The following is a 26,279-nucleotide window of genomic DNA, read 5'->3' as shown; positions in this document are numbered from 1 at the left end:
ATCAACCTTTTACTCAGAATAAGTTCCATTGTATCCAGTGGAACTTACTCTTTAGTAAGTGTGTTGAGGATTGTAGGCCTATAGAGTTAATGGATAAGGTGAACAAGAGTTGTCTTAATTCACAATTCAAATGCTTAACCATTACACTTAGTAGGATCTGGTGACAACATCCCAATCATCAGTTGTACATACTAAAAGGAAGAGCTCATACCTTTAAATTTTTCAAGCACCGTCTCTCTCAATGATAGGTCTCCATGCATTGATCTGAGAGAATTAATCAACTCCTGTATTTCCTGACTCTCTGAAAAGGTCTCAAGTATGTTTCCCTTGGCGATGACATCAGACTCCAGGCATCTGCTATCCTCTTGCTCAGGCCCATCTCCGTTCATCTCATTTAAAACCATCTTCAGCTCGTGGCAAATTCTTCTCTAGGCAAAGGCACAGCAAACCAGCATTTACCATTACAGTTAAATTCCACAATTAATGTTACAATCCTATACTGAGCTTCCTGAAAGCAAGACCCATTGAATTCAATGGGGAATTCTTCCAAGTAGACTTGTGCACAACTACACTGCAAATTTGCCTTGCACGATGGCCGCAATCCAAGTGCACGTAAGAGAACTGCACTTAAGCTCAATTATTTTCAGTGGGCTTAAATCTGTGCTGGCCTTTCCCCATAGAAAAATAACGGGACAGTGTATAAAAGGAATTTCCTTCCCTTGCTATATACATCTCGTGTTCCACACGCGATTTAACAAGAGCCCCTTCTCCCATCTCTTCCAAATCCCATACGCTTCCAAAGGATACATTTCTATTCTGACTGGGATGGAAAGAAGGTTAGTTCAGTTTTTAAAAAATATAAATAAGGCCTTGATGCAGTATAGCCGTATGCATGGCATGAGGATTGCTCGGGAATGCACTGTCCCTTTGCAGATAAAAATGTATAGCGATTGAAGCTGCGTTCAAGCCCAGCGGGGAAGCTAAACCCCTGAACCTGGAATCTTTCCCTTTAACCCCCGACCTATTACCAGGGCTTTTGTTGGCATACTGAGAGAGAGTTAATACTATGCATTCGTCTTTCAGGGCTGAGGTGGGGGGGAAGCATTTCGCACGAACTTAAAACCATGAGAATTCCGCCTTTTGCCGCCTTAACTGAGGTGCAAGGCTGAGGCTGAGGGCGGTTTTTTAACATTTGCAGTCGAGCCGCGCACCGCCCTCCTTCCCCGGGGCCTGGCGTCCAAGACACCCCCCGGGCGACCTCATCGCGAGAAAGCCTCTTCCCGTTTCCCAAGGCGGCTCGCCATCTCGCCCTGAAGGCCCTGGCCCTACCCTCGCCTCGCCCAGGCTCCTGCGAACCACGGAAAACCCCGAGCCAAGCTCAGCGCCTCTCCCACAAAAGCTCGCCGCTTGCAGGGTTTACCTTTCGTCGTTGGCGCCTGCGCTCAGAAGAGGCCTCTCCAGGTACGGCTCCTCGCGCGGGACAGAAGGGCTCGGCGGACGTCCGCGCCTGGGCTGCGAGGAGGGGAGGAGCCCGGCAGCAGAGGGAGGGAGGGCGAGGAAGGGGAAAGGGGATTGGCTGGGAAGGAGCGAAGCGCCCGGCTGTGTGCGTTTTTTCTTTTTGTGGCAGGGGCGGGACGTAGGTGTGTTTCTTTTCTGGTATAGCTACATCGCGGGAAAGTATTTCTTTAAACGCCAAGGCGAAGAAGAGCTGCTTGCCCTGGGCTGTGCAGGAGGCGTTTCCTTGGATGCTAGAGCGCTGGTCATAAACCGCGAGATAATAATAATAGCGTCTGTAAAAAGCATAAAAGGTGCATGAGTCGCCCTGGGAGTTTTGAAAACAGATGTGCGGGATATAAATGTGCCGGATTGGAAGCACAGGGTCAGGAAACGACATTGTCATTTGTTGTTGTTGTTGTTGATTGCATAACTTTTGCAGCAAAAACGGTGAAAAGGGAAAACAAAATATAAAAAACTGCCAGTCATAATCATGTACCACAGATCTGAAAATGACCTCAGTCTTCCAATCCATCGAAATCACAATGCGCCATGAAAGTCCAATTTCTTAAGGTTAGCAGGTGGAAAAAGAAATCAGTGTTTGGACAGGTGTGACTGTTTCAGTAATAAAAATCCCTGCACTGGTGTGTGTCTGTTATGTCCTTTCCCCCAAAACTAATAAAATCATGCCCTATCTGGCCCAAAATATCCATTTACTTGTTCTCTAAGGAGCCTGGTCGTTTGCATCATTACCAATGCTAAGAATCACATTTTGTGGTACTCAATTGTAGCTCCTTTCAGATCTTTACAGTGCTTAACTAATCTAAACCATACTGCCATCAGGTGTCCTGCAGGTCCCTATGCTTATCTGTAAATAGATTTGAGACTATTGTTTCCATGTTTTTTATCCTGCTTATCCTCCAAGAAACTCAGGACAATATACATCATTCTCTTCGCACACCACTTTTCATCTACAGAACAACCCTGAAATATAGATATTGGCTTGAGATCACCCATAAAGTGATCTTTATGGCTAGATAAAGGATGGTTTGGTTGCAATCTGCAACTGTCAATGGTGAGGGGATGAGGGGGATATATGCTCATAATTATTTTTCCAGTCTCACAACTATGTTGAACCCACTCTCACTTATTTGCTGATGGCAATTATAGTTACAAATTCTGTGTGCAATGACAACATTTTATTTGGATTGCATATTACATACATAGTAAGTGTAGCACAGCAAATTTCATTCAAATTCTGTATACTTAAAAACTGAGCTTGCTAAGCCTTCAATCACTTGACAGCTTTAATTTCCACTTTCCTATCATAAATGAGGGTTGCTCAAACATTCCATTTAACCCAGAATGATGATTCTCACACTATCACAATATTGAAAAAAATACTTTAAAATTCTAAATGCTACATGTCCTGCATTATGAAAATGCACATGGGTAAAGCATGCCAAACAAGGATACCTAATATTTATTTCCGTACAGGCATACCTCACTTTATTGCACTTTGCAGATACTGTACAGTATTGCTCTTTAGAAAGAGGAGGAAGCAAGTCCTCTGCTGCCACCAACCTTCTTCTGGCCACAATAATGGAGCTGGATAGGACTGGAGCCAGGTTTCTCCTCTCCCACCCATGCAGCCAATAGACTACACTATAGTGAAAAGGTAACTTTTATATGCACTGGGAAACAAACAAAAAAGCAACTCACTTTATTGCAAGATTCGCTTTATTGTGGTAGGCTGGAACCAAACCAGCAATATCTCTGAGGTATGCCTGTACTCACTTACTTTATTATTTCATTATGTACAATAACCAGGACAGACAACCCTAACACTAAAACAAAATAGGCACGCTTTGAAATACTTCTAACATGTTTCAGTCACTTGCAGTTGTATGTAAAGAATGCAATTTATTGACCCAATCCTTTTAACATTTATGAGTATATCCGTGTAATGCAATCAATCCCATTTTTTAATTCAGCAGTAACTCCCACTGTGTTTGGTGATACTGGATTCCAGTTCCCATTAGACCCAGCCAGCACAGCTAGTAATCAAGGATGATGGAAGCTGTAGTTCAGCACCTCTGGAAAGCCACAGTAGGTTCCCCATCACTGTTGTCAACCTGCAGCCTTATCCGTATTAAACTGGTTTTTAAAAAGGAAAAAGAAATTAGTGTGATAGTACTAGGACTACAGCTGCAGTGCTTTATTGGCTGGGATACAGGGGTCCTACTACTGAAGCTTTGGCTTGCCTATAAATCAGTGTTGGCAATCTGCTGGCTCCTGAAAGCACACCTGTTTAGGCAAGGATTCCCTTGAATTAAAATTGAAATTTTATTTCTGTTTTCTGTTTAATTATTTGTTTTGTTGTCTATTTTAATCACGAATGTGCCGAGGGCCTTCTTGGTAGTGGCCCCCGCCCTGTGGAACACTCTCTCACCAGATGTCAAGGAAATAAACAACTATCTGACTTTTAGAAGACATCTGAAGGCAGCCCTCTTTAGGGAAGTTATTAATGTTTGATGTTTTATTGTGTTTTTAATATTCTGTTGGAAGCCACCCAGAGTGGCTGGGGAGGCCCTGCCAGATGGGCGGGGTATAAATTGTTGTTGTTGTTGTTGTTGTTGTTGTTATTTATTTTAAACTGTTTGAGCAAGGGAGTCATTACATCCACACAAGCTGGTGTACATGTTTACATGGGCTCTCAGGTTTGCAGTCTTTGTTGATATCCAGTTGTGACATCCCACTTGCCCAACAGTCTTCCATTTGTGCAAACGGAATGACTCCATCGTTCTCCCCTCCCCCGCCCTTCTGCCCCTGTATCCCCACAAAATAAAGCTGTGGGACCCTCCTGAGTAAGGAATGCAGGAGGGAGGAGAGGAAGGAGAATAACATCACATCCACTGGCACAGAGACTGGATCTTCTCCACTGCATTTTTGCAAATACTGTTTTTGAAATCTACTATTCTGGAACTCTCATTTATCCTTCTTGTACACTTTGCTACAGAGTTCACTCCCTTGAACAACAAACAGCACACAGTTTTCCTACCTTATCAAAGTGGTCATTAATATGCTGGTTGACAATTAAGAGAATGCAAAAAATACCAAACCACTGCAAGCATTTTGTGAGGAATTAAATGTGTACAAATGTCACCTTAGCTCTTGCCTTTTGTAACTTTCAGGTGACTTCCCATCCTCTTTAAAACATTGTAGCTGATGTTGTTCTAACATCAAACAGGAGATCACTTACTCAGGATGACCATGTTTGAGGGTTACTTTAAAAGCTTTCGCATAACATTAAGAGTGGGGCCTCGGTATCCTGTCCCAAAATGGTTCCAGTGGTTAATATAGTTAAATAGCTGGTAAAGTTTGTTGCGCTTTTCAAAGCCTGGAGCTTTGGGGATTTTGCTGTGGTAAGCAGAGAAGAAAGAACTGCTAAAGCCACCAAACATCATAGAAATTGCAAGTTCAAATTCTGAATGACCGTAGAAACAAGCAGGGTCAAAAAGAATTGGACCAGAGTCATCTTCAGCTACATTTCCTGCCCACAGGTCCCCATGTAGGAGTGCAGGAATTATCTCCAGGTCACAAAACATCTCCGGAATCTTTGGCTGTAAAAAAGCATAAATGAAAAACCTTTAAAACTGTCTAAAGAAAAGAAGTAGAACATTGCTTAATAAGAAAAATATAAGGCCTCAAAACATATAAATCAGAATATATATGAAGTCCTGAATGTTGTGTCTTTTTATTTGCTTTTAGCATCATTTTTACATTTTATATCTATACTATGAGTTTTGCTATTATGAATAACATGATTTAGCCTATCACTGTGATTTTGCCTGATGGACTAATAGGTAATGACCGGGACATTTTTCTTGATGATTTGGGAATATATCACCTGACTTTGGAATGTGACACTGATCAGAGCTAGGGGCAGTGGCAGAAAGATGTGGCGTAAGAATTTAGAATCAGAAGGTCAACAGCTCTGCTTTTAGCTGAATTAGAAGCAGCTGAGAGGGAGCCTGCAGTGGGCCAAGAAATCCCTCTCAAGAATCCACTACTGGGTCATCAGTTTTCCTGCGTCCTGCAGGAGTGCCTATTTGCTTCCAACATGCTCTGCTTTCATTGAAGAAGCATAAAGTCCCGTGGGTCTCTTTGTAATATTTGTTTTATATACAAATATACAACAAATATTGCAAAGACACCATAGGGTCTTTATGCTTGCTCAGTGAAAGAAAATAAAACCTTGTAATGGAAAATCCATGGAATTCTCACCACTAGTGAAAATGGGGAGCAAATATCAATGTGTTTTTGTTAGCCTCCCTAATGGAATGAGCAATAATAATAATAATAATAATAATACCTTTATTGTTATTGTACAACCTGTGTACAATGAAATTAAACGAGCCCCCCCCCCACACTCAATCTCTTATCGAACAACGCACCATCTCGCAAGTCAATTTTGCTATGTTATTTTCCGTTCAACAGCCTAACAGCCCACGAATAGAAGCTATTTTTTAGCCTGTTGGTACGGCTGATTATACTTCTATATCTCCTGCCCGAGGGTAGATGATTAAAGAGGTGATGGCCGGGGTGTGAGTCATCCCTGAGAATTTTTCTCACTCTCCTAAGGCAATGATCCCTTGCAATGTCATCTCTAGAGGACTCAAGGAAAACAGGCTGGATAGGAAGGAAACCTCACGTCTATAGTAAAATTCTGTCAGAGTGAGGTGGCAAGTTAGAGATGCAAGCATGGTTCCAGCTTAGCCTCAGTGCCTTCTCTCTCTCTCTCAATCTTGTGGCAGTTTAGCATCTCTCACCTACCTTTAACCGAGACCACAATTCCCTTGCTTCTCTGTCTCCGTAATCTCTTTCAATCAAATCCATTTGGGCTTGGAGTCGGTGACGTATAAAGAAAGTGGGCCAGTCACTTTGCCATTCATTCACCTACAAAGCAAAAATATGCCAGGGGGTTGGTCTAGATCATGAGTAGGCAAACTAAGGCCTGGGGGCCGGATCCGGCCCAATCGCCTTCGAAATCCGGCCCACGTACGGTCCGAGAATCAGTGTGTTTTTACATGAGTAGAATGTGCCCTTTTATTTAAAATGCATCTCTGGGTTATTTGTGGGGCCTGCCTGGTGTTTTTACATAAGCAGAATGTGTGCTTTTATTTAAAATGCATCTCTGGGTTATTTTGGGGGCATAGGAATTCATTCTCCCCCCCCCAAAAAATATATATAATCCGGCTCCCCACAAGGTCTGAGGGACAGTGGACCGGCCCCCTGCTGTAAAAGTTTGCTGACCCCTGATCTAGCGGTCTTTAAGGGTCCCTTCCAACTTCTCTTTCTTTTTAAGAAATAAAAGGAGGAGCTTACCTGAGCTATATAGCCACAGCAGGTGACATTGTGGAATCCAAACTTATCCACATGATGAGGTTCTGTCTGGCCTGCACCTTTCCCTGTTCAACAACAACAACAAAACTAATCAAAGCAAGGGTGCAAAATGTAAAAGCAGCCAGTCCCTCTTGATGCAGAAAGTGGCTACTTTTCGTATCAACATTATATCTGCAAAAGTGTTTTTGACGTTGTAGTACGTGACAAAACCTTAAACTCGAACTAAGCAGCAAATTATTTGTACCACTATCCTTAGCTGCATGCTGTTCAAATTGCTCTTAACACCGTGGTACCTAACAAACACCTCAATTTTCATCCAGAAAAAAACCCAACAGCTGTGTGCAAGTCCTGCTAATTTAAGAAGCACTTAAGTGCAACAACCAACTTACTCTGGATGTCACCAACCAAAGTAGGAACTACTATTACAAATTCAGGTAGGTAGCCATGTTGGTCTGACGCAGTCAAAATATATTAAAAAAATTAAAAAAAATAGTCCAGTAGCACCTTAGAGACCAACTAAGTTTGTTCTGGGTATAAGCTTTCGTGTGCATGCACACTTCTTCAGATACACTGAAACAGAAGTCACCAGACCCTTATATATAGTGGGAGAGTGGGGTGGGGTTTTTCTCAAGAGGGTAGTAGGAGCTGGGTGATTGACTCAATGGGTATGGTAAACCTGTGGACAACTGTTAAAGACTGCAATTAGACCTACAGGAAAAAGCAAGGGATAGTATAGAGATGATTAGCATATGTAATGAGACAGGAATCCAATATCTCTATTAAGACCAGGTCCCTCCATAGTTTTCAGTTGCAATTCAGCAACTTCTCTTTCAAGTCTGTTTCTGCAATTCTTTTGTAATAATACTATTACAAAGTTACAGTATGTTGGTGCATAGAAACTATACTCTACCAACTGTGTTTTCTTCTTTCTTTATTTTTTCTCCAAGTTTTTGGTTGTAAAGGTGAAGATCTGCTACTTGCTCTCCAAGTTTTGCAGAATATCTAGACGAACAAGGAAACATATCCCAATATTATGCATCAGGAAATTTCAAAACCAGCTTGATTTTATATACAAACCAAACATTTCACAGCTAAAGCATCGCTTTCTCTAAACAACAGTACCTGGAGTGTCTTTGCATGGTACTCTTGAGGTAACTCAAAGCCAAAACCTTGTGGGAAAGGCATTAATTTTGTTTTAGGTGCTACATCTACTTTTAATTTTGAGCTGAACTGCCAAAATGGAAGGGCTGCAGACTTCTGAGTGAGAAAAGCCTTACGTAGCTATGACTTGTGCATCGCTGGCCTTTGAATAGCTGTATCCACACTTCAGTCAAGACCAAATAGCAAGATCAAACTTTAACATTTAATAGATTTTTTTTAAGTCCTGTGAAGTCTGAATGCTAGCAGTTGGCCCAGTAAACTTCAGGAGGCCAATCTAGCCAAAACATTCCATATAAGACAGATAACACAGTATGGACATTCTCAGACTTCTGACAGATGCATATAATTGTCAAGATACAGCATACATGTTGCCGAAGCAAGTCCCCCGCTGGCATAACTTCACTGAAGGCATCCCATAATGCGATGTGGATGTGCGCTTGTTAATTCCCTTAAATTCACTTCCAGAGACATGTTATTTAAAGACAGTAAAACAGACACTTTTCAGAACTGAGAGACAACAGAGCAGAACTATAAATCCAAGTAGCCAATATTTTAAAAAGGGGACAGCCGTGTGGCACTGTCTTACTTGCCGAGACTCTTCATTTTTAGGTACTCCATGGCAAATGCTGCTCCACCTCCTGGAAGATCGATCACTTTAATGGGCTGGGGAACCCGCAGAGTGTTGGTTTGCTGAATAGCTATTAAGCTTGCCATTTCACCCTCAAACATTGTCCTAGCCTGGTCAGAAAGAATAACGTTACTGAGAACACTTATTTGGCTGTGCATTAGGACTGTGTGTGCATGCGTTATTTAGATTTGTGGCTTGTCCTACCTCAAGAATATATATATATATATATACACACACACACACACACACGCGTACATGGGGAAAGTAGGCCAATGAGAGAATTATTAAGCCTTGTGTACAAAGTGAGATAACATTTGCTGCAGTTTGAATTCATTTGGTTGATCCAGTGGCGTAGCGTGGGGGGTGCAGGGGGGGCCGGCCGCACCGGGCGCAACATCTGGGGTTAGGGCAAATCCATAGGTTAGGGGGTGCAAATCCACGGGTTAGGGGGCGCAAATTACTTGCCTTGCCCCAGGTGCTGACAACCCACGCTACGCCACTGGGTTGATCAGCATAACGTTGACCTGAACATTCTCTTTGAATAGATCTGCACATTCATTTGCACACCTACGGGGAAATCAGCACAGTACAGTAGGGGTTTCTCACTTTGGACAAACGAATCTACAGATGTTTCTTCTGCTTGACTCCCCACGTCAAAATTCGCACCATAAAAAATGCTTGGAAACAGCTTAGGCTGGTTAAAGGAGGCGGCAGGTATCCACCACCGTACAGGCATGCAGATTACAACATTTCATCTAAATGTTTGCAACACAGTATTTCGCTTTGGCTGCAAATTTCTAGAGGCAAAATAAATGGGGCTTTTACGGCAAGTACTTTGAAGTTTGGGGCAGCCCAAATTGGATTCTTATTTCAGACATACACACCCGTTAAAATCGCTGCATAGCTATATATCTTCTAAAGATTACACTCGATGATCCAGCTATAGAAAACCTATCGCGCCCCCTATGCAGTCAAAAGAGTTGGAAACTCTTTTCGAACGAGTTTGATTGTGGCGCAGATTGGAATACAGTAGTGCAGCCCTCTCCCCAGAATTCGCCCAACATACGAGCTTTCAACTAGCCAATCACCGTCTGTTGCCAAGTTACGCCCCCCCCCGTCTCCGCTCATCCCCATCTGCAGCCATATATTAGTATTTGGGGAGCTCTATCGATATCGCCGTGAACCTGAGGCTTGTTGTTGATTTTAACGAACACTCGCCCGTGGTCGGTTTCATAGCTCTGCCCTTGGCTTATGCACCCTCCTCCCGAGCTCCCAAATGCCTTCAGCACGCTGGTTTTCAGTTCGGATTTCAGCAGTTTTTCCATGGCTCTGAAATGCTGGCCGCGGCCGCTGCGCGCCTTCCCTCCGCCTGCAGCCTTATGCGGGTGTCAGCAGCCTTTGCGGCAAAAGGCAAGCGGAGCTGACGCGAAGCAAGCCGGGCGGGCGGCTGGGTGGGTGGAGGGGGATGCACAATATGAATAAGCGGGCAGAGAAATTCGGGGATATTATTCTGCAAAATGCTGTTCTCATCTACAAGGGGTAACCATGCAATAAAGCAAATTAAGAAACGTTAAATTTGCTGCTATCTAACGGGGTCGGCCGGCCTACTTTCCGAGGCCTTCCGACGCTGCCCTGAGAGCTTCTGGTATTTGTAGTTCGTCAGCCTGATTTCCCCCCCCCCCGCCCCTTTGGACTGATTCTTCCCCCCCCCCGCACTCCGCCCCCCTCCCTTATGCTCACATGGCCACTAGAGAGATAGCATTTTAAAAACAAACCACTAGATGGAGCGCGCCTCAATTTTAACCCATCGAATCACATTTTACAGACTGCGGGTGGGGATTACAGCAACGAGATGGGATAAAAAGGACATTTTAAAAAACCCAGTGAGAATTAGGCTGGGAGATTACAAAGCTGTTTTTGTAAACAACGCAAAAATCGGCTTTTGCATTTCCTGCTGCATCTATAATTTCCCAAACGCTTATTCTGGTTAGGCTGGCTGCATACCTAAAATGACTCTCTTCTGCTGCCTGGCCCCATTTATCAGCACCATTCGCAAGCCATGTATTCCAGGCTCACGTTATGAAAATGCAAGAAGGAGTGTGGGCTGCTGAGTGTTCACACTCGAGCAAATACCTCGGGGCATGGTAATGATATCTTAGTTGCTGCTGTGCCATGAACTCCAACATAAACTACCTGCCTCTTTTCTCCAGTCTTCATCTATTGTGGGCTCTGCTGCCCCCCAACCCCATTTCCCCTCAAGCAAACATGGCCTCCAGATTATGAGGAGTAAGGAAAACAGCTCCCCTTTCAAACCAGAAGTTGTGCTCTGTGAGAAAGAATCAACCTTCTCCATTGCAGCTTTCTCTCCCAAACCAAGCACTTGATTTGGGAGGGGGCACCAGGAACATAACTACCCCCTCACCCTACAAGCCCAAAACTTCCTTCAGATGGGAAAGGAGTTGCTCTTCCTTCAGATTTCCCATTCCTTCAGATGGGAAAGGAATTGCTGTTGCTCTCAGTGGAATTTCTGCCTGCGTCAGCAGTCTGGCACTGTGGCACTAAACCATTGCCCCCAAGTGCAGTGCTGGACTTTCCTCTCATAGGAACAAATAACAGCTGTTCACAGGAATAGTGTATCTGTATACAGGTAGGTAGCCGTGTTGGTCTGCCGTAGTCAAAACAAAATAACAAAATTTCCTTCCAGTAGCACCTTAGAGACCAACTAAGTTTGTTACAGTATTGGTATGAGCTTTGATGTGCATGCAGACGTCTTCAGATACAGTGTACAGTGGTACCTCGGGTTAAATACGCTTCAGGTTACATATGCTTCAGGTTACAGACTCTGCTAACCCAGAAATGGTGCTTCAGGTTAAGAACTTTGCTTCAGGGTGAGAACAGAAATCGTGCTCCGGTGGCGCGGCAGCAGCAGGAGGCCCCATTAGCTAAAGTGGTGCTTCAGGTTAAGAACAGTTTCAGGTTAAGTACAGACCTCCAGAACGAATTAAATACTTAACCTGAGGTACCACTGTATCTGTAGTCCTTCCGACCTCAGCCATTAAGAATATGGCCTGCTCCTTTCTGCCCAGCTGCTTCCGAGTTTCTGTTCTTGGTCTTGCCAGAATTTTAGGAGATATGTTGGAACGTTAGAAAACGGGATAGAAAAGGAACTCTGCCATCTATACAGTATTGTCTTCCCGCTGCCAACACCAATAGACTTTGTACAAAAAAAAAAAGCCTGCATGAAGCATCACTTCTTGCAGTCATCTCCCTGCCCTCCAGTGGCCGACCAAAACGGATTCTGGAAAATTGGTACAGCTACAAATCGTTCCTGCATCCCCAATGTGAAGACATATAGAATCATAGAGTCAGGATTATTTACATGTCCAGTTTATGTGGGCTATGTGCCAGCCAAGAAATCTGAAATTAATACCATAGCTATGACTTTTAAAAATGCAAGGTAATTGCACTGCCACATCAGGCTCACTACCAAAATTATGTACTGTACGTCTGTCTTCACCCTTAACGGATCTCAGGTAGGAGGGCTGGAAAATGCTTCGCCTAAGACCTTGGAGAGACTCTACTAAGAGGGTCACCAGCACACGACATCTGGAAACGTCTCCTTAAATTTAAAGAACGCTGTTTGTTTTTCCTGCTCATTTACTATTGGCACCAGGTGGGATTCACCTAATGAGTCTCATAGGTGGAAGCCCTGCACAAAGGACTTCTGCTTGTGTAATGGGGCTTTCCTTCCTCCTCTCTCTGAGTGTACCCCTGCGCCCCCTTAAATTGACTCAGGAGGATTGGGATAACCCCCAGGCTGGCACACTGGTGGAGGGAAGGGGGGTTGCTTCATTTGCACTGACAAAACAATCAGAAGAGTATGACAATGAATTCCTTCCACTGTCCCAGTATGTCCTGCATTGAACACTCTCTCTTAAACATAACTCCATTCAGTTGAAAGCCAGAATTGGACACCATTGTCCCTTCCATTCTGAATTCAGGAGAAGTGCACAGAGCTTATTTCTGTGAGCGCAGCAGTGGCTGATATAGATGTTTTCACATACACACCACATACACCATTTTGTGATCCTTTCTCTTTTTTTGTTCTTTCAGGTGTGGCCGCTATTTTGTGTTATGCTACACCACCAGCAGTTCTATGCCCCCATTGAATCCATTTTGTGACACTTTCCTCAAAATTCCAATGTGCCCACTTGCCCAAAGAGATTGGTGATCCTGATGTTAGAGGATTCAATACTGGGTTAGATAGATCATAACAGCTTCGGATTTCATTTATGTGTTTCCCCCCCTATTCTCTTCCCCCAAACTGTATTTTGTGTTCCTCCCACAGCTGATGGCTCCTGGTCTCAATAGCTGCTATATGGTTGAGTTCGTAGTCTCACATTGTTTGGAAATTGCTGTGCTGACTGGATCATGAGGCAATCAGTGGTCAGAGGGGAGAGAAACATGTACAGATGCTCAACCTTTCAGTTGTTGTTTGATGTGGTCAACTCTGGTCTAATTTCCCCTTAATGTCTAATCTTGTGAGCTCATATAGATCAACTGAGGTAATGACTTCTAGCTTAGAGAGTAATTACAGAAGCATTTCCCCAGATGTTGTCCCAGGTCTAAAGAGAGAAATCTGAAACAAGCCACATCTGGTTTTGCCTGTACCGTAAACAACAGTAATGCCTGGTTTGGTTAACTAATTGAATTTAAGAGATAGCATCAGGTATATCATGGAAAGAGATATAAAAGCAATATCCCTCTAGATAAGCCAAAAATACACAGGGATGCTGATTATCCCTGTGACTCCATCCACCATTACCCGACTGATGACACTGATACTGCAATAGGTTTGCTAATTCCGAAGCTCCTATACAACAATGCTTATCCAATATCCTCTATAGGTTAAGGTTTTATTGCAGAGCAGATTTAAAAGTAGATTAGATGAAAAACAGAACAATATGAAAAGATTAGGAGGTGCAGAGGGGGCAGCAAAAATTATTATGAACTTAGATGATTTGGAAAGAGAACTGGTCAGAGCAGATGAAGAGAGGAAAGAATCCCTAGAGCAAGAATTGGAGGGCACTAATTGAGCCACGGAAGAGCAGAAAAGGGACAAAGAAATAAATACAGTTGAAGAAGGTCATCTGAGAGGGCCCTGGATGTAGACGACCCTTTTGCCCCAAGATTGTGTGCGTCACGCAGGGAGAGTTTAGCAGCATGTAATTTATATAATATTTTTTCTACATTTCCATCCCATCTTCCCACCCTAAAATAGCACCCTCGCACTAACCATCATCATAGAACAACAATTAATATAAAATAATAACTAGAAATACCGAAAGGCAAGAACGGCAGCCTTCAGTAAATTACATGTCAATAACATGTTTTCAGCTAGAACCTTGAGGCGCAAGAAAGGGAACCAGCTGAATCTTCCACATCAGAGAGTTCAACAGCTAAGGCGCCACCACCGAGAAGCCCCTGTCCCACGTACTCACCACTTCAGATGGTAGTGGAACGTGGAGACCAAAATAAGCAGGCAAGTTCAATGGCTTTTAGGTATACAGGTTCTAAACTACGTAGGTCTCTAAAAGTCAGCATCAGCACTTTGAATTGGGCCTTAAAAGAGATCAGAAGCCAATTAATTTGGTATAGCGTAGATGTACTCCCAACTTCGATCTAGCATTTTGCACCAACTGGACACTTTTCAAATGCATCCCTGTGTTGGGCACATTAGAGTTGTCTAACCTGCATGGTAAGAGACCTAGCTAGACTGAAGTGATTCTCAATGTATGTCTGCTAATGGAATGGCAGCCATGCACTGAACTCCCTTCTCTCTCCACCATATTCTCTTGTAGTAATTACCTGTGTCATGTCATGAGGACACCATTATACGTCATGTTTGCCATCAACATCATTCACTTCTGCTGCTGATGGAATACAGAACACTATGATGTCACAATGTATGTAAATACTATTAATTATTGTGGAGGGGAGAAGACGGAGTTCGGCATATTACTGCCATTTTCAATACTGGGCCCACAATTCTGTCTTATTTATTTTTATTATATAATGCTTATTTATCAAAACATCTAAGCAGTTTATATAAAATATAAAATATGCATTAAAATTATTAATGAAATTAGATATTTTTTTAACTTAGCCTAGTTTCCCCCCCCCGAAATATAAATAAAACCAGCAGCTTTCAAAATACACATTGTAAAAAAGTTTTCATAGTTGAAGATAGGCTAAGAAATGCGGCGTGGTAACTGGGAGACGTGAAGTGACCATATGGTGAGAATACTGTGAGATTTGGCGTACATACCACCGCATGAGGCCTCACCTGACCTTTCTGAGCACTTACTTTCATACAAGCTCGCTGGGTAAGAGTTTGCATTTGACATGTTCTAGGACTGGTGTTTGTAGTGCGGGGCCATTATGAGATTAGTGAAGTGGAAGGGAGTATAAAAATAGCATTAAGTAGAAGAAAGACATGATCACGTGGCCTCCTCTTTCCCTAGATGTGCTCCCATCACTCCTTAGAGTGATTTAGTGAGAGGGGGGGCAGTGTAGCTGCTTCCTCCTTTTTTCTCATTTCCCAGTGCTATGTCAGTGATGATGCCAGAGTGTTTACAATGGCTAAGTACTCTTGTGGAGTGATAATGCTGGGTACTAACAGGCTCTTTAATTTAGCCAAGGAAGATAACATGAGAACTGGCAGCTAGAAAGAAAGGTCTAGCAACTCCCAGATGTTGGGCCAGAATTGTCAGGAGGCACTTGTTGTTGTTGTTTGGCCTTTCGTAGCTGTTTTTCTAATAGACTGTCAAATACAACTGAATAAGTTGCGCTATAACATTGAACTATCCATGCGCCTGAAATCTGGCTGGTTATGTGGTTTCCTTAGGAGCTAATTAAAAACTCAATTTCCAAGCAAGTTTTTGCCTTGTATGTTTATGAAGAAAACCCATACAGCCCCCACCCCCCCGGTTTGGAAATTCAAAAGAAGCTTTGTTTGGAAAGGGAGAGTTAGACCTTCTATTTTTTTTAATGTTTTCCCATCTTTATTCTGGGATCCCCCCCCAGTACTGAAACATTACAACAAGGCCAGCAGATCTTACAGCTCAGATGTGATGCACTCTCTAGCTACTGGTTGCAGAAGGCTACTGAAGGCTACATGGTTTGATTAAAAGGATAGAGTTTGTGTCTTCTGTACCATTATTTTAAAGGGATAGGATTTGTGAACCTCGTAAAGCACCCTCTGCTGCTCCCCTCCCATAATTCAAGCACTGGGTTTCTTCTTCCTTGCCCCTTACCATTCCATCCTTCTCTGTGTTAAATAAACACAATTCATGTATATTTTCATAACTTATTGAGAACATAGCATTTGGGGCTTTGTGGTACGCACACAGTTTGGATATTGTTATTATTTGTGCAGAGACTGGTCTATAACCCTACCTAAAGACAAGGACCAGTGGTCTTAAATACATAATCCAACATTCATATTTCAAATGCATTAGCTTCTTTCCCATGTCTAAAATTTCCATTTCTGTTAAGTACCCAGTTCTACATCAGTGCCATTCTTTGTAAATGGTATTCTCGTTAATCCAAATGTCTGATTATGTTTTGAATGTCCCACATGTCACTTGAATAAACTAGCTCATTCTGTATAGGAACTGTTCTGCACTATTAGCTTGCAGCACAATGTCCGCTTTTGCTTTGCTTCATAGTAATGTGAAAATGTGGAAAGGCTGAGAAAAATGGGTATGGTTACCTGATACCTTGTCTTTACACAGCATATGCCCTCTGTTCTAACAAGACAGGGCACTGAAAAGCAGAGCCAGCCATGTTGTACAATACACTTGTAAAAGCAGGTATAGAACAGGGGTCAGCAAACTTTTTCAGCAGGGGGCCGGTCCACTGTCCCTCAGACCTTGGGGTGGGGCCGGACTATATTTTGAAAAAGTATATATGAACGAATTCCTATGCCCCACCAGTAACCCAGAGATGCATTTTAAATAAAAGCACACATTCTATTTATGTAAAAACACCAGGCAGGCCCCACAAATAACCTGGAGATGCATTTTAAATAAAAGGGCACATTTTACTCATGTAAAAACACGCTGATTCCTGGACCATCTGCAGGCCGGATTGAGAAGGTGATTGGGCCGCATCCGGCCCCCGCGCCTTATGTTTGCCTACCCATGGTATAGTGATAGAGTTGGAAGACACACTGAGAGCCGTGTAGTCCAACCCCACTGCTGTGTAAGAATCTTAACTTGCAATCTCCCATCCAATATTGAAACCACATTAGACGCTGCTTAGCTTTGCAAATGCCCTAGCAGTTCTACTGCTGCACCACTAAGGGGAAAACTGATGCAATCACCACTCCTGACCCCCATATGGAAACTGGCACAGTACAGTGGTACCTCGCAAGACGAATGCCTCGCAAGACAAAAAACTCGCTAGACGAAAGGGTTTTTTGTTTTTTGAGCTGCTTCGCAAGACGATTTTCCCTATGGGCTTGCTTCGCAAGACGGAAACGTCTTGCAAGTTTGTTTCCTTTTTCTTAACACCATTAATACAGTTGCGACTTGACTTCGAGGAACAACTCATAGAACGTGGTGTGGTAGCCTTTTTTGAGGTTTTTAAAGACTTTGGTGATTTTTGAAGCTTTTCCAAAACTTTCCCGACACCGTGCTTCGCAAGACGAAAAAAATCGCAAGACGACAAAACTCGCGGAACAAATTAATTTCGTCTTGCGAGGCACCACTGTATCCATTTCATCACCTCGTTGTCCTTCCATGTGGAACATGCAGTTTAGTTCTTCGCTAGTAAGCCATCTGCAGTGCTGACCAGCTACCCACCTATTCAAAGCCAATGTGAAACATGTATATTTGCACTGCTGTAAATGTATTCCGATGGCTGGTCCACCACTGTGTACTATGTATATAACATGGATGTGTACATATTTATACACCCTTATCACACTGCACCTTGTTTGTGCAGTGGTGGAAAGAGATTTGGAGGAGGACGTCCTACAGACAATGGATAATTAATGAAGGCACAGAAAGCTTCCTATCCACATTAAATGACAGCATGAATGGCCACATATTATTTCTGATCTTTGCTGGAGTAGTGTGTGGTTGTCATTTGTGGTACGAAAAAAGCCGCTGCTGAATTGCATTTTCTAGTCTATTTAAATGTGCATTATCATTTTAAAAAAACAAAGCACCACCCAACACCTACTCTAGCCAGCCTTTGGCAATCCATGCTGAAATTCAGCATGAGTTTGGCCTTATTATTTTGTCTTCTTCTGGGCTCCCTGCAGAGAGCACTGCCTATTGTGCACACATGCACACACCTTTGCTACAGCGGTGTGTGCATTTTTGCCTGGAGTGAGCCTTTCTTATGAGACAAATGGACTTTGACATTTGTTAGCAAAAATGTGTCAGCTGTAAAGAATTACCCAAAGGTCTGTTTACACAGTATGTGGCAGGTCCGGCAAAGAAATATGTATTCTATGAAAACACAGAAAAGGCTAAAAGAAGGTTTCCTATCCAAGGGCTCCTATACTGTTTAGATCTCCTTTTCTATCTCAGATCTGCCCTGTCCTTGAACTTTCAGCCAATAGCATTAATTATAATACAAGTTCTGATATGTCCACACATCAGCTTTTTTCAATGGGTGATACGAAAACCCTCTTCATAAAGGCATAGAAATCTAATTCACACTGGAAGGAGCTGTATGTTTTTCCCAGCATGGAGGAAGATGAACACAAAACCATGTGCAGCATATACTGTTGGTTGTGATAATAGCTGATTATCTGGGGATCCGGGGAAGTGGTGGTTTGCTGCACGGTGCAGCCGTGGCTCAGTGTCAGGGCCTTTCCCTCCCCATGAGGCCAATTGGTGCTGGGGCCTCCCCTGGCGGCCGCACAGTTTCGGCGCCAAAACCCATTCAAATGGGCCAATCGGAAGGCAACAAGAGGGCAGGGGCATGGCAGCAGCTTGGCTTCAACCAGGTCCACTTATTCATATTATATTCAGGCCGCACCTGGACTCCTTCTATACAGATCATCATGAGATTACCCACCCTCCCACTGTGTTTGTGTTCTGCCCAAAGGTACAGTCACAGTGTGAGGACCATATTCGGGACCAGGGAGAAATTTTTAATGTGTTAAATTAGATCGTCACACTTGATGTTTTTCTAGGGTCTACCCTCAATCCAGGGGTGATGTACACTATTTGATCAACCAGCAGGCGGGTTCCTTGATACTGGATACATACCCAATGCCTTCACCAAAACCTACTTACATCTGGAACCAATAAAGTTGTGGCCTATTGCAACCCAACATCGATATCCAGTGTCTTATTTCTGTCCTTGGTTGGCCTCCCCACTGCTGCCCACTTTCTGTGCCTGGGCATGTGGAAGGATTTGCTCTAGGGTTTGAAAATTAACTTTTCTGCTTTTCCCTACATATTTTGTGCAGTATTTTAGCATGCAAAATCCATGGCCCGGGCCCATTTGGTATACTTAGGTAACAATGCCTACAGTGTAGGCACTCTTCAACGATCACTCTGAAACAACATACGATTTTAGCTCTTAACATGCCTTCATTTTTTCTAAAGAACAAAATACTGTACTAAGTGCCCTGGTTGAGCTAATGGTTCTGCATGTCCTTGCACATCCATCCACAGCCTCTGCGCTTTCTGATCTTGGTCTTATATCTCTAATTGCAGTCTTCAGTGTAGCCATTGAGAGATGGGGGCATACAGGGACGGGGTCTCTGCTTTAGCTGAACGTCTAGACTTCTCCCTCCAGACACATTCTTTCAAATTTCCTCCCACTCTGGATTAGCCTGTGTTATCATTGGTACACTGGAGCCCTTTCAAGATTAATAAAAAACACAATGTAAAAAGTGCATTTTGTGTGCCTACGTGCCTGAGGGAAGCTTCACATGTTACACTTTCAGAAAGAATATGTTTCAGTTCAGTAGATGAGGTACACTGCAGGTATAATGAACAACAAGCCAGAGTTGTACATTTATTTTGCCAACTGCATTCTGCAGAAACATAGCTCTTCTGTAGTGTCTTTTTATGGTGTGTGTACATTCAAAGAATTGTGTTTGGCCACCACAACGCATTGCAGAGTGCATGTACACACCATGTGTATAAACATGCACTTGCTAAAACTGTGGAGCAGCTGCCCCTCCTAAAAAACCCCCAGACCTCTTCATGCCTCTTGAGTTGTCAATAAACAGGTTATCTAGAAACCATGTTAAGCAATACTACTAGCTAAGATCCTTTAACTATAAGTCTGTGAGGCCCTGCCATTTTCAGGACTAAAAGAACCTATTAACATCCTAGGCAGCAAGATAAGCCTTGAGACTCTTCAAGTATTTTAGGACTTGATCTGTGCCATTTGTTTATTCCATTATAGCACTGCTTCGGCGCCCATGCAACATACATCTTACCTGAGCTCTACAGAAAATATCACCTAGTCTTTCATGTTGAATAGAGCTACCGGTAGTTTGAAATAGAGTGAAACATCAATGAACCACACATTAAAAAATGATGCATGGAAAGACATTGTCAGCTGCCATTGTCCTTGATACTTCCATTACACTATGTTTATTGATTTAACTTGTTAATAAGGTAAGAAGTGAGGCCGTTCAACTAATGTTTATGCAGCTTTACAATCATATACATTTTCCAAAGACTTCCAAGGATTGGCAGAATTTGGATAGAACCTAGGCTGTAGGTTCGGAATAGCAAAGCACTAGGATCTAGTGCATAAGTCAGTCAGGTTTTGTGGAAAGAGTGTTGCACTAGGACCTAGGAGACCAGTGTGCAAATCTCCACTCAACCAAGAAGATCACTGGGTGACTTTGGGCTTGTCACAGTCTCCCTCTAGTAGCAGGGTTGCTTTAGGCTAAAATGAGGAGGGAGAGAAGTGGGTAAGCCACCTTGAGTTCCTTAGATAAAAGGTAGGATATTAATATAATAGTAAATAAAAATAACAGTCTCCAGCAATAAGCCTGCTAGTGCACATGTATCTGCAGAGGCCTTTCCTGATGAAAAGCTGCAGAGTGCCATTCTTTTGCAGAAAATAGGCATGAAAGAAACTTTCTGTGTAGCAATGTGGAAGAAGTAGGTAGGTGTGATTATAGTGTGTGTGTGGTGCCCATAACAGTTTATCTGGTTCGCAGATGTGCCTCACAAATCTGGGATCACCTCGAAACCGGTGCCAAAGTTTTGCAGTCGTTTTGCATCAAAAACCCTGTGTACTGCAGCACCCAAAAAACAGAGCAATAGCCACTCAAATCCAGGGGTCAAAGGGTAACCCCAAACTCAAAATTGTCCGATTCACTCCAAACTGGTGCCAAACATTGGCAACAGTTTTGCGGTGTTTTTCAGCGAAAACCCCACATTTTGCATCCCTTTACTCAAAACACTAATCCGTGTCATTGGGGAAATGAAAATCGCCTTTCACCTCCTTTCCTGCTAATGCTTTTCATGTGATGTTGAGTTATGTGTTGACAGTGGATGTACAAATAGAACGAGCACCTATTGCATGGTGCCTATGGTGTCACCAGAACTGAGCAACACAAGTCCGCCCTCTTCCATGGCCATGGCATTACAGAAAGTGTTTCTAGCTAATATTTTGTTTTATTTATTGCAAGGCCATATCGGCCACCTTTCTAAAAAAACAACAGCAAATGGGAATAGAACTTAAGAGCTTTTCAGTGGAAAGGAAGGGGGCAACAGCAGGAAGGCAGTATGTATATAAATCCAATTAATAAAATGCTTTCTGTTCTGGGAAGCAGGGTTGTCTGTTTTATCAATCTGTGGTTGGTCATGAAACAACCGCAATATGCCAAAATAAGAAATTTAAAATGCCATCTCTTTGGATGCTGACACATTCATTCATTGGTATTTTAATTTGTTTATTGCAACTCCCTGTCTAGTGACATTCAGTAGGCACCATAACTGTTCTCTTTCTGGGACCAGCTTAAAATGTTTTTGATTAGGCAAGCCTATCTATATAGGTAGTAGTTACATGGGCTTGTTCTTGCATTCACATTAATATGAGTAGGATACCTCATGTTTGGGGGTTTTTTGGTGAGCTTTTGACCCTCGGGTTTGATTGGCCATTGCTCTGTTTCTGGGGCGCTGCAAAACACGGGATTTTCCCTGCAAAACTTTTGCCAAAGTTTGGTGCCGGTTTGGAGTGAATCGGACAATGATGGATTTTTGGTGAGCTTTTGAACCCCAGGTTTGAGTGGCTATTGCTCCATTTCTTGGGCGTTGCAAAACATGGGGTTTCTGCTGCAAAACGCTGCAAATTTTTTGCCAAAGTTTGGTGCCAGTTTGGAGTGAATTGGACAATGTTGTGTTTTTGGCCATTACAGTGGTACCTCGGGTTAAGAACTTAATTCTTTCTGGAGGTCTGTTCTTAATAATAATAATAATAATAATAATAATAATAATAATAATAATAATTTTTATTTATATCCCGCCCTCCCCAACCGAAGCCGGGCTCAGGGCGGCTAACAACAATAAAACAGTACAACAGTACAGCATAAACAACATTCTAAAATCATTCATTATAAAAATTAAATAATTCAAGCCACTGGCAACTATTGGGCCAGAGCTCCGCGAAGATTGCCGAGGGAGGTAGTCAGGCTGTGCCCTGGCCAAAGGCCTGGTGGAACAGCTCTGTCTTGCAGGCCCTGCGGAAAGATGTCAAGTCCCGCAGGGCCCTGGTCTCTTGTGACAGAGTGTTCCACCAGATCACTTAACCTGAAACTGTTCTTAGCCTGAGGTACCACTTTAGCTAAAGGGGCCTCCTGCTGCCGCCGCGCCACCAGCATGCGATTTCTGTTCTCATCCTGAAGCAAAGTTCTTAACCCGAGGTACTATTTCTGGGTTAGCAGAGTCTGTAACCTGAAGCGTCTGTAACCTGAGGTACCACTGTAACTACAAACTTGGTTTTGCTGTATCAATTACTCTGTTTGTGGGGCGCTGCAAAACACAGGGTTTTCGCTGCAAAACGACTGCAAAACTTTGGCACCGGTTTTGAGGAGATCCCAGATTTTGGGATTCATAGTTAATGAAACCGCTGGATGTTATCCCACACCTTGAGGTGTAAGGAGAGAGAGGAGATGTAGATTTTGCAACCAGAAAGGTGACATAAAGGCACAACACTTGCTTGGTACAAATCATAGCTTAGAAACAAAATCTGAAGTTTGTGCTAGCAGAATCTTGACACTGGAAGAATCATATGTAGCATGCAGGATTTGCCTTGCCTTGCTGCAAAGTTTACAGGGGCCACAAGTTTTTCCCAGCAAGATTTTGATCGAAATCAGATGAGAAGACAGTCCGGCTCCACTTGGAACATGCTGTACAACTCACAGGGTGTATACCATCCCCTAGAGAAGACTTCCTACACTCCCAGGAAGAATGGCTTCCTTGGGAGTGTGTCTGCCTTCCGCTTGCATGTCTCTGAGGGGGAGAAGCCCCAACCAGGGGGCAAAAGACTTTGGCCCCAGCTGGCTTTCTCTGCTCACAGCAGCATCGGTCGCTCTGTCCCACTTTTGCCATGTTGACCAAAGCAAGCATTTGCTTCACTCTAGTACTGGCAGGGAGCCTTGCATTCCCCAGTCTGAATCCCAACCAAGTCAGGGACGGCAAATCTAGAAATAGACATTTTTGTTTGTAAAGAAATATGTGAATCTCAAAATAACCTCCCAAAACTGGGTGGAGAGACTGCGTTTGGATTCAGGGACATCACCCTTCCAAGTCCGCAGAACAAACGGGATCAATCCCACCCACCCTCCTTTCTCGACCCTGACACTGTCGCTCACAGCGACAAGTGAGATTCCAGACAATTCCTCACGTAGGGCTCACCCTGGGAAAGATTCATGTCTCCAGTTACGCAGGGCTCTGAGAACACGCCCTGCTGCTTTTGCCAACGGGGAATCGAGAAATGAGTGGATTTGAACGCAGCATGATGCATGGGTGGAAAAGGGCAAGGCACATCTTGGCGTGTTGGGCTGACTGGGTGCAAAGCCAGAACAATGTGGGTCAGATAAACTCTCTGGGGCTGTGCTTAGCATAATCTCTGGTATGCAGACGTCCATCATAAGGGGAAAGCAGCAGTGCGCTGATCTCACAAATGGCTTTTTCTGTCATTAGATTTCACAGGACAGGTTTCCCATATGGCAATTACAACTATTACCTGATAGCTGTGGTGTGCTGATACTGCTATCACAGGCATGGCTCTCTTATCATGCCAGAGAGGTGAGACAAGCCAGGAATTTGAAAATTGCTGAACTGAGAGGGGGGTGGGAAACTGGGACTATCCCTGATAATCAGGATACCAGGAAATGGAGCCAGGAACCCATCAGAGTTGGGTGTCATAAAACTATCCACCCTTCCCAGCATTTCCTTCTTTCCTCTGTGCCCCCCCCCCTTCATAGAAAGGGCAGGATACACACACATACAGAGAGAGCAGCAGCTGCTTAGGAGAAATTGCCATTATCTAGTTGCTGTTATGAGACTTTTATTCTATGTCCAAAGTCTCTATTGGAATATTTAATGGATTCCACATTTTTCTGCAGACTGCTGAACACAAGGGAGCCACATAAGCTGAGTGTCTGTGCATCCATGGAATAGAGGAGATTGCCTGCTATGCAAAAGTTCTCTTCCAGACAATCGGTTCTGTCTCCTTATCCTTGGAAGGGCTGTAGCTCATGGCACTGCATCTGTTTTGCATGCAGAAAGTCCTAGATTCAATACACAGCATTGCTGAAATCCTATAACTTTTTATTCCACAATTGTTCCAGGGCTGGTGGTAGTTTGTCCCACTTTTCTTCCACTATAGCACAAGAGTGCCCTTCCAGGCAGCAATAATGCAGCAGTATTAGGGAAGCATCACAGAACAGCTAATACAGTGGAACGATATGTGGACAGTCCAGTACAAATCCATCAATAGATAACATGTTGCAGAATACACTCGCAGAAACCAAACACACACCAGTCGAGGGTGGGGTGGGGTGGAATAAGTAGAGCATTACTTCTAGGCAGGATTGTCTCTCAACAACTCCCTTTTTATAAACCCAGCACTGCCTCTGAGTGTAATAAGAGGGATGTGATCATCAATTTCAACCTATTAACCACCAAGTACAATTTATTAGTGCTTCATCCCGGTTAGTGCATTAATACAGCCTGCAGAAACCTAACACGGGGAATGCATCAGTTTTATACCAGTTTAGCTCTCCTGATTTCCCCCGAGGAATCCTGAGAGCTGTAGATGGGGGCAGTATTCAGAAAACTGTATAAGTTCCCTTGGCCTTCTCCCTCACAGAACTACAACTCCCAGAGTTATCAGGGAAGAAGGGTCAGCAGTTAAACCAGCTGAAGACTGCAGGTTAATTCTCTGTCTCAATCCTGATCTTCCCACTCTTTCTCTCTGTGTTTAGCTTGCCTGGATGGTTGAAGCTTCCTCAAGGTGGCAGCATATACTATCTGTTGGTTTAAAACTGTTCTCATCTGACAGCTCTGATACTCTTCAGCTTCCCTTGGCCTAGCCGCAATGCACCTGCACTGACAGTTCGGATCTGTGCACTGAGAAAGGGAGGGCGCAAAAGGGCAGTGATTGCTACACAGGGAGGGGACCACACCGCAGGAGTTTTGTGAGAGACTCTTATGAAGGGGATCCCTGGACTGTAAATAGTTTTAAAGAGAAAGGATTCCTTAAGCATTGGGTTTATTAAGCATTCTTGCGCTGAGATTCTGAGGGCCAATCCAAACATTCCTTGTGTTTATGGCAAGCCTGCTTGTTTTCAATCTGGGCTGAAATAGACTTGTGGTTGTGTTAGCTGTTCCTCTGGAGCACTGTCCATAATTTTTGCCACCATTGCAAACTTTTTCTACGTGAGTTCAGCAGCAAACTTATGCTGCTCATCATGGCCACAAACTACCACTTAAGTAATGCTCAGGGAGATTGCACTGAAACTAAGCATTTAGCCACACACACACACACACACACACACACACACACACACACAGGCATAATCAAATAGTGCTTTCCAACTTCCAACATGTTCAGGCCAAACGTCTGCAGTGGAGACTCTTCTGTATTCATCGGCTCATCACATGATCTAGAACCCTGCACAATCATGGTACAAGATCACATCAAAACCCTGCACAGCAAGAGGGCTGAGGGTTAAAGCCAAGCCCCCCAATAAAAGGTAAAGGTAAAGGTACCCCTGCCCGTACGGGCCAGTCTCTAGGGTTGTGCGCCCATCTCACTCAAGAGGCCGGGAGCCAGCGCTGTCTGCAGACACTTCCGGGTCACGTGGCCAGCGTGACAAGCTGCATCTGGCGAGCCAGCGCCGCACACGGAAACGCCGTTTACCTTCCCGCTAGTAAGCGGTCCCTATTTATCTACTTGCACCTGAGGATGCTTTCGAACTGCTAGGTTGGCAGGTGCTGGGACCGAGCAACGGGAGCGCACCCCGCCGCGGGGATTCGAACCGCCGACCTTTCGATCGGCAAGTCCTAGTCGCTGAGGCTTTAACCCA

At 43.7% G+C, this 26,279-nt stretch overlaps 2 protein-coding genes across 6 annotated transcripts in view; both read right to left on the bottom strand.

Moving 5' to 3' along the window:
* TBCD (tubulin folding cofactor D) overlaps positions 1–1,540 on the bottom strand; it is a 125,450-nt gene extending 123,910 nt beyond the window's left edge. Inside the window, exons 1-2 of one of the 5 annotated variants that reach the window (XM_077924294.1) lie at positions 1,421–1,540; positions 212–428 (exon numbers count right to left, since the gene is read on the bottom strand). In XM_077924294.1, the coding sequence (XP_077780420.1) occupies positions 212–404 (193 nt within the window). In that variant the 5' untranslated portion in view covers positions 405–428; positions 1,421–1,540. Of the gene's footprint in view, positions 1–211; positions 429–1,028; positions 1,062–1,329 lie in introns of those variants that run through there. The other 4 variants (XM_077924292.1, XM_077924291.1, XM_077924290.1 and 1 more) reach the window with 4 other exon arrangements.
* Positions 1,541–2,671: 1,131 nt separating this feature from the next.
* Positions 2,672–10,303, bottom strand: FN3K (fructosamine 3 kinase). Its single transcript, XM_028717108.2, has 6 exons — positions 9,874–10,303; positions 8,648–8,799; positions 7,811–7,902; positions 6,883–6,965; positions 6,331–6,453; positions 2,672–5,117 (listed from the first exon to the last, which is right to left on the bottom strand). The coding sequence occupies exons 1-6, from the start codon at positions 10,012–10,014 to the stop codon at positions 4,779–4,781; spliced, it is 930 nt and encodes a 309-aa protein (XP_028572941.2). The 5' UTR covers positions 10,015–10,303; the 3' UTR covers positions 2,672–4,778.
* Positions 10,304–26,279: the final 15,976 nt, after the last annotated feature.

The sequence above is a fragment of the Podarcis muralis genome, chromosome 2 (assembly GCF_964188315.1).
Source record: "Podarcis muralis chromosome 2, rPodMur119.hap1.1, whole genome shotgun sequence".
NCBI lineage: Eukaryota > Metazoa > Chordata > Lepidosauria > Squamata > Lacertidae > Podarcis > Podarcis muralis.
This window is presented reverse-complemented; position numbering and strand designations above follow the sequence as displayed.